This window comes from Meleagris gallopavo, chromosome 2 (genome assembly GCF_000146605.3).
Source record: "Meleagris gallopavo isolate NT-WF06-2002-E0010 breed Aviagen turkey brand Nicholas breeding stock chromosome 2, Turkey_5.1, whole genome shotgun sequence".
NCBI classification, from domain to species: domain Eukaryota; kingdom Metazoa; phylum Chordata; class Aves; order Galliformes; family Phasianidae; genus Meleagris; species Meleagris gallopavo.
Genome location: NC_015012.2, coordinates 90271116 through 90279890, shown reverse-complemented (window position 1 = coordinate 90279890; position 8775 = coordinate 90271116). Strand labels below are relative to the sequence as shown.

Here is an 8775-nt window from a genome sequence, read left to right as displayed (position 1 = left end):
TTTCCTGTAGCGATGCACACCCTGTAGATCAGATTGTGTGACCAAAGAATCAAACAATTACAACATATTAGGGATATACAACTGCATTTTTTTTTTTTCCAAGAAATGGTGGCATTCATAACATTGCATGTATACTTCTCACTAAGCAAGAACTTCTATGAAAATATTCAAAACTAAAACAGGTATTTCTATATTGCTTTTATGATGTCTATACTTACTCAGTGAAATAATTCTGTAATCTGTAATAAAGTTCACACAAAGCTACTTGTTAAAATAACCAGAGTATTTCCACACAACTTGAAAATATAGTTTAACTTCCCATTATTTATCTTGGGCTTCCTGTGAATCTGTTGAAGACCATGCTTACATCCATCTAATACTAAATAAACAGATGGTAAGAGACTGAGGTAGTGTGCTCATATTAACCTTGCTTTTTACTTTTATTTATACCGTCATGAACCTCGGTAGTGTCAGTTTAAGAATTTGATTTGAAGCAATGCCAAGTTAGCCTATAAAGAACTTAGATGTCTCAAAAATCCTTTATTTAAACAAGAATCCTTAGAACAAGATTTTAAGCATTCTGTACCAAGAGCTTTATGATTTCAAAGGATCTCAGTTACCATTTATGAATCTTTCCAGAGGAATTTAACCTTACCACTGAGAGCAATAGAAATTGCTAGCTTCTTAAAGGATGACTATAGAAATGCTGACTTTCTGAAATTTTAATAATTTATTTAAATATCTAAATGAGAACTAAAGTCTCCTGAAAATCTGGCTGCTTGTGAAACAACTACTTTGAAGACCAATATTTGTAACCATGTGCTGGAAATGGTTTCACTTCTTTCTGTGCAGAGGAAACTGTGCTACTCATTCACTTGTTATCTTACTAGACTTTAGTCAGCAGAACATAAATTAAAACCAATAAAAATGACAAACTAGATTTTGACCATTAACTAAAATAATAAGAACATTAGAGCTCCTTTTTTTCCCTCATGAATGATGAGTTCAATGCAACCATCTTCCCCAAAGGGGAAAAACCCTGCTGTCTCAACATACAAAGAAAATTGTCTTTTAATGATTATTCTGGAATCCTAAGTATGTATCACTGTATTGAACGGCAGGAGGAAAAATGTGTTTATATTTAGTTTATAAATCAACAAGCATCTTTAATGAAATTATCACTTAAACTAGATTTGCGCAAAAACACTGCACAATTTGTTATCTCAAATTTTAGTACCAAATGTTTAAAATTAACCCCTCAACATTTCACTGATAAGGATCACAATAAAACTTACATTTTAAATGTATTTGCCTTAAAAGCATCAGCATAAATAACCACACATGATTTATGGATTCCAAGATAAGTATAAATTGTTTTCTGGGAATGGAAACATAGTTTAGAAAATGCCACTAATCAAATTAGAGTGAACAATGTTTAGAACAATACTGTTATGGCTGGTCATTGAGCATATGCCTCTCATTTTGTAATCTTCTTTTGTTAGCAAACTGATTTTATACTATTCATTTTGATTAATAAATAAACAGTTCAAGTAGATATATAAATAAAGTTTTCTTGGTATTACTCGCAGCCTAGAGCGCAACTGACTGGTCACTTTAAGAGTCTTGCTTGAGAAATTGAAAGACTAATAATGCTGTAGGAAGAGTGAAATGAGTTTAGACAATTGACAGAAATGCTTTCTGTAGTTAATTATGTTTGCTTTCCCTTCTCCCTTGGTGTTCATTACCTTTAAATGGAGCCATACATTGGCAGAAGTAATTACCCGGTTGGTCAATGCAGGTGGCTCCATTCTTACAGGGAAACGAAGCACACTCATCTATATCTGTTTCACATCTTGCACCTTTGAAAAAACAAAATCCATGAATGTTTAGTAAGACAATCAGGTTCTAATTTATAAGGCATTTGCACCACAATAATTTCAAGCAACTTTTGAGAAGAAGCTGATATAAATCAGGCAAACAAAGATCTTTCAATACAAATTTCAGCATCCATTTAATTCTTATTGCCATAAATATGTAAGAACTTATTTCTGAGTTGCTAAGTGGTAAGAAATCTTCCTGGAATGCAGACTAAATTATCTAGCAAAGCTAAGAACTTGGAGAAAGAAGATCTGCCTGCTGTAAGTGAAGATTGGGTTCAAGATGATCTAAAGAACATAGAGGGGCCATGGGATCTAATAAATCTACCCATGGGTTCTGAGGGAACTGGCAGATGAAGTTGCCAAGCCACGATCCATTATATTTGAAAGGTCATTGCAGTCTGAAGTTCCCACTGTTTGGAAAAGGAGAAACAATACCAATTTTTGAGTAAAGAAAAAAAGACGTGATCATGGAACAGATCCTACAGAAGGCCCTACTAAGCCACATGGAAAAGAGAGATGAGGTGATGGGTGGTAACCAACAAGGCTTCACCAAGAGCAGGTCATGCCCAACAAATTTGGTGGCCTTTTTTGATGGAGTTGAAGCATCAGTAAATAAAGGAAAATCAACTGACATCATCTACCTGGACTTGTGCAAAGCATTTGACACTGCCCCACATGATATTCTGGTCAACAATTGGAGAAAAATGGATTTGATGGATGGACAGACGATGCACTGGATAAAGAATTGGCTGGATGGTTGCACTCGGAGAATTTTGGCCAATGGCTCAATGTCCAAGTGAAGACTGGTGATGAGCGGCATTCTTCAAGGATCGGTACTGGGATCAATGTTCTTTAACATCTGTGCAGGCAACATGGACAGTGGGATTGAGTGCATCCTCATCAAGTTTGCAGATGACCAAGCTGAGTGGTGCAATTGACACAATAGAGGGAAGGATGCCATCCCAAGGGACCCAAAAAAACTTGAGAGGAGGGCTCAAGCAAACCTCATGAAGTTCAACAAGGCCAAGTGCAAGCTCCTACACCAACCCAAGCACAAATACATATGGGGCAGAAAATGGCTTGAGGGCAGCCCTGAGGAGGATGTCTTGTGAGTGTCAGTTGATGAAAGATCCAAGTGAGCCAGCAATGTGTGCTTACAGCTCAGAAGGGCAACTGTATCCTGGGCTGCACCAACAGAAGTGTGCCAACAGATCAAGGGAGGCAATTCTGCCCCTCTACTCTCCTTTTGTGAGATCCCACCTGGAGTACTGCAGCCAGTTCAGTGGCACCCAACACAAGAAGGAAATGGAGCTGTTGGAGTGGGACCAGAGAAGTGTCAGAAATATCATCAGAGAGCTGGAGCAACTCCCCCTACAAGAACAGACTGAAACACCTTGGGCTCTTCAGCCTAGAGAATAGAAAGCTCTGGGGGGGCCTTATAATAGCCTTCCAGAACCTGAAGGGGGGCCTACAAGAAAGCTGGGGAGGAATTTTTTTTAAAGGCATGTAGTGACAGGACAAGGGGAAATGGTTTTAAACTGAAAGAGGGTAGATTTAGACTAGATATTAGGAAGAAATTCCTTACTGCGAGAGTGGTAAGACACTGGAACAGGTTGCCCAGAGAGGTTGTGATGCCCTCTCCCTGGAAACATTCAAGGCTGGATGAGGCTTTGACCAACATGCTGTAGTGGGAGGTGTCCTTGCTTATAGCAGGGGGGATTGATGATTGCTTGATGATCTCAAAGTCCCTTACAACTCAAACATTATATGATTCAATATGACTGTAACTGCGCAGTTTTGTTTACAGATGGAATCAAGTGTTCCAGTTTGCTAGGATGGAAATGAAATATTAGATCAGGGCAGATAAGGAGAAATGAGATGGAAACAAAAGTAAATTAGTAAATGATATCTTATAATGCATGCTTTGTAGAATATTTCTTCAAAGAAAACATGGCTTATTACTAACAGGACTCACCAGTAAAGCCAGATAGACAGATACATTCATAGCCACCAATATGGTCTGCACACGTTGCATTATGAAGACATGGAGAAGAGCGACATTCGTTTATATTTGTTTCACAAGTTGTACCTATAAATACAGTCAGTCAAATGGAGGTTACAGTATAGCACATATTTGTGTACCTACATTTTAACAGAATATAACTCATTAAAATACAACTTATAAATTATTATTAATTCAGTACAGAAGTATAGAAAACAAATTACATTAGATTAAGTATAACAGACTGCATTGCAATGACATGAGAGGAAGTCTTCCATATGTAAGTACAGCAGATGCACTTATACAAAATGAAAAAAGAAATCTGACAAAGAGAAGAACACTATTTACTCTAGTCTCGACTGTAGCTAACACAACCATATAGCTTCTCAGAGTATAGAAATATTAGCGACAGTCTTTGTAAGTGGACTGTTCTGACGTTTATAATCATTTGAAGAACAAGTGAAAAATAACAGCAAATTACAAGGTTTGGTAGGTTTGAAAATTTTTTATTAAAAAAAAATCAGGCTTTAGTTATTTTGAACATCACTAATAGTACAGATATAGTAGATTATCATGTGACATTTGAACTGCATAGTACTTTATTTCAGTGATTAAAAATCTGTGATTTTTTTTTTAATGAAGCACTAGAAAGAAAATGGATGCACTTTAAATTCCTAATCTGAGCTCAAAGTAAGGATTAACTGCATATAGCACTGCATTCATGTTATCAGAGTTGATTACATTTCTCATATGAATTGTACCATTATGCCAAGAACAGAACAATTTTTTTTTTTTTTTTGGTTCTGATTCTATTTAATAACCTGTCAGCAGTTTAAAAAGCTTACAGAAAACAGCATGGACTTTTTGTAAAATTTCACTCCACCTGATTTTCATCAGCATGGGAACCAGCCAGCAGAAAACACCCATTTTCATACAATCATAAGAAGAAAGTAGACAACTTTAGTTAAGATGTACTCACACTGAATTTACTCGCTTGGAATTTCAGATGACACTATATGTATATAGGTAAACCATTTGACATGCTAAAAAATTCTGTGTAAAACTCAAGTAGATTTGTGAAGTTATATTTCTGTGTCTTTTTAATACCTTGAAATCCATCCTCACAGATGCAACTGAAGCCGTTCAGATGATCAATGCAAGTGGCTCCACTGTGACAAGGGTCACTAAGACACTCATCCACCTCAATCTCACAGTTATTACCTGGAAACAAGTGAAGGAATCACTTCGTTCAGAACGTGCCACTCATGAGCTACTGGTTGCAATATGAACAACAATGAAGTAGCTGAGGCAATCTTTTATCAATTATCCAAAAAGTACCCTCAACAAATTTATTTATTGATTTAAGGCAAAGGTGAAGTGTATATTTAATATGCTATGCTCAAAGACAATTATAGATGTACTCAAATATTTGCATCTTGTTGTATTTTGAAGGAAATACAGTTTTGAAACATCATGAAAGTATGGTTTGTTAAACTAAATATCACCATGGGAAATATTGGGAAGTGTCTCTATTACAGCCAAAGACTTTCATTAACTTTTGTTTAAATTAATATTCAAAAAAAGTAGATACTTCTATGAATTTTTAAATATGTAGGGGAAAAGCTTACAGATGATGATTTGTTGTTTAGAACTGATAAACCTAATATTGTCTCTGGCTTGCAAGGTAGAAAAAGCTCAGAAAGTATTTATTTGCATTTTGCATATGACATCCAAATGGATAATAATAGCTAAAATGTTCATTATTATTTCTGAGGTGTTTTGAATACTTTGGACATAGATTTTTCTTAAAATAGTAATCTAATATTATGTAGATGTGAGTATAAGACTCCAAACAAATGTTTCAACAAAATAAAACCTCATCAAGAATAAGTAACATCAAACAATTTTATGTTTTGATAATAACAATAAACAAACCACAGCTGTAAGATTTCATTATGCTATAGACACTAATACTGCTGTTATTAAATTACAGGTTGTTTAATCTAAATGGATGCCTACATTAGGATGCAGAGCAAAAATTTGAGAGGCAAGGTAGTCATAAACAAACCTCTGAGATCTGAATCCCTCTCTCTTCCTGCATCCTCCTTGACTATAGAAACTAGAGTCGGACTTGTTTTGATTTACAAGCCAAATCAAAGTCTGGGCTCTTAGATAGGATAGATCTAGACCGCAGAGTTGACCTGCTACCCAGCAAACCCCAAGTGCACTCAACTATATTATCAACCAAGCCATCAAAATGATCAGAGTCTTTATCTAGGAAAGTGCTGTTTATTGTTTTGGTTGACACTCCAATCTTGATTTATGATGACAGCACAATGACATCTCAAAGTAATTTTAATCTAATCATACACAGTCCTAATGACAATGGCCTGTAGGATAGATTTCAGCATGAGTAGTTAAGCCTGTCTAGGAACTTGAGGGTATCGTTGGCAGTTCAAGTCCTTGTTACTGCAGCTTTACTGCCACAGGAAGTAAAAGCAGATAAATTAAGGCCAAATTCCATATGGCTACAGGAGCTACAATCACATCTGTGTGAGACAGACATCGTTAAAAATAGTATAAAATAAGAATTGCTAAAGTCCCTTGTAGTCAGTTATTTTACAACTGAATACTCATATGCTGGAAAATGGAAACTGCTTCTACCTGAATCATAAACACCATTAAATTGTACCTATCATGATTTTCTGTGCTTTTAGGATTGACTTAATTAGATGTTACATAATTTTCTATTGAACCTACCTATAAAACCAGGTGCACAGAAACAAACATAGCCGTCAGACATGTCTTTGCAGATACTGGAGGCCCCACACGGTTGCGAGAGGCAAGCAGCAACATCTACTTCACAAAACTGACCAGTAAAACCTGATGAAAAATAGAGAAATTGAAGAAATATGTATTTTGTTATGACAATTACTCTGAGAAAACAAGTGAGACATCAGTTCTGCTAAGTACCTTTAAATTCTTACTTAGAAAAAAGTAAAATATTCCAGTTACTTTGAAAACTTGTTTCATATACAAATACCTTTAAATGAAACAAAAGAACCGTAGGATGAAAAGATACTTGAAACAAGAGAATTTTATAAAAAATATATATATTTATAAATAATAATAATAAACAACAAATATAATATCATTATTTTATATTATCATTAATTTATATTATAATATATTAATAATAATAATAAATCTAATTATGTGAAACACTGAGCACCCTTGTTTCTCATTGAGGGTCACATATGCACAATTTATAAATATTCAAAGATAAAACATGAATCTAAATTTTACACTCAAGATACTGGCACACTAACAGTGGCATCGATTTCTGTAACCAACTTGCAGGAAGAAAATCATGTGGTTCACAGATAACACCATCTTTACTTTAGAACACAATAGTTGCAAGTTAATATTGTTTAAATGAAAAATATTTTCAAATTTACTAAATAATTTTGAATTAATTGATATTAGGCAATAAATAAAATGAAGTACTATGTGTGGAGATAGGATCCAAGTGATGAATTCAAATGCCACGTTTCAAATATCAGATACTTTTGTTGTAACAAATGTTAAGAAAAATCTGCGAAAGTAAAAGAAGTGTAACGTTCTCTGCCTGCTTACTAATAGTGCACTGGAACAGTTTCTAAAGACTTTCACATTCTTGCAAAAGTAATATTTCAGTTAAGATCAAAGAAGTCTGGACCTATTTATTATAATGTAACAATTACAGCATGAAAAGCCACTGAAGACTTAAACCAAAAATTTGGTTCAGTGAGGTAAGTGTCAATTTCAATGTTTTACAAGCTTGAATACTAAATCTGACTAAAGACTTGAACTTCACATTTCATTTTCAAAAAGATTTATGATTGAATGCCTTGCTTCAGTAGCGCAGATATTGCCAGAAAAGTCTAGTGTGCCAGCAAGTTGCTCAGTATCTGACCTTGAGTTCCTTAACATTCTGTACATCAATGAGAAACAGAGAAAACTTTTGGTCAAAGACAAAAAAATAAAATTTGTATTCCTATCGTGTACAGCAATAGTTCTAAAATCTGAAAAGAAGCCTAATAAATTAAATTTTAATAAGTTCAGATGCTGCATAGTAGACCACGACAAAAATGAAGAAGTTCAGACCTGCTTAAGCCTAGTTTAGCATAGTCTTCAAATCAAAGGAAATGTAAACCATGTCCTTAGGGCACTACTGAAGAGCTCCTGATCTGGAAATGTTTTTAGTTTTGAACAGCTGGTTAGATGAGGTAAGACAGCAACTTCTGACCATCAGAGTAAATTGCTGAAACATACTGAGCTGTAGAAATCCTGGCTTGTAAAACAAGCCTTTGAGGCATGAATACAAGACAATGCATATTAAAACTGCCCTGCACATGCAGTCACTTTGGTTTTTAAATCAGTAGATGCAGAAAGGTGTCTTCAAGCTATGTTTCTACTCCATCCAAAACACCAGCTGTGCAATGTTCTCATACAGCTGAAATCTTCCTCCCTGTTGATTGTTATTAAAAATTTAAGCATGTATCTCACTTTTGCCTTTGAAAATAGATGTTAACATCTGCTTATTGAAGTACTACATATAGCATAAAAATTAAGATAAAGAAGTAAAATCAAAACATTTCTCAATAATGATAACTGCTATGGAGAGACATACGTATAACTGTTGTACGTGATTAAATGAGGTCATCAAAAAGGAGACACCATGCAGAAAAGCCAATGTTTTTACTTCAGAAACTAAAAATAAATAAGAATAATTGTAAAGATTTGAAAGAAGAACCATGACTATGTATGCTTTTATTTCTCTGTTTTCAATCTACTGGTAGCATTGCAGCATTGAGAAAGATATCTGAAGTCACTGTTCAGAGGTAAAAAAAA

General features: G+C 34.7%; 1 protein-coding gene across 1 annotated transcript in view; it reads right to left on the bottom strand.

Annotated features, from left to right (window-relative positions):
• The window catches only part of LOC109366483 (fibropellin-3-like), a 57922-nt gene that overhangs the window by 47397 nt on the left and 1750 nt on the right, over positions 1–8775 (bottom strand). The window contains exons 2-5 of the mRNA XM_031552252.1: positions 6643–6765; positions 4990–5103; positions 3856–3969; positions 1746–1859 (exon numbers count right to left, since the gene is read on the bottom strand). Of these exons, the coding sequence (XP_031408112.1) occupies positions 1746–1859; positions 3856–3969; positions 4990–5103; positions 6643–6765 (465 nt within the window). The remainder of the gene's footprint in view (positions 1–1745; positions 1860–3855; positions 3970–4989; positions 5104–6642; positions 6766–8775) is intronic.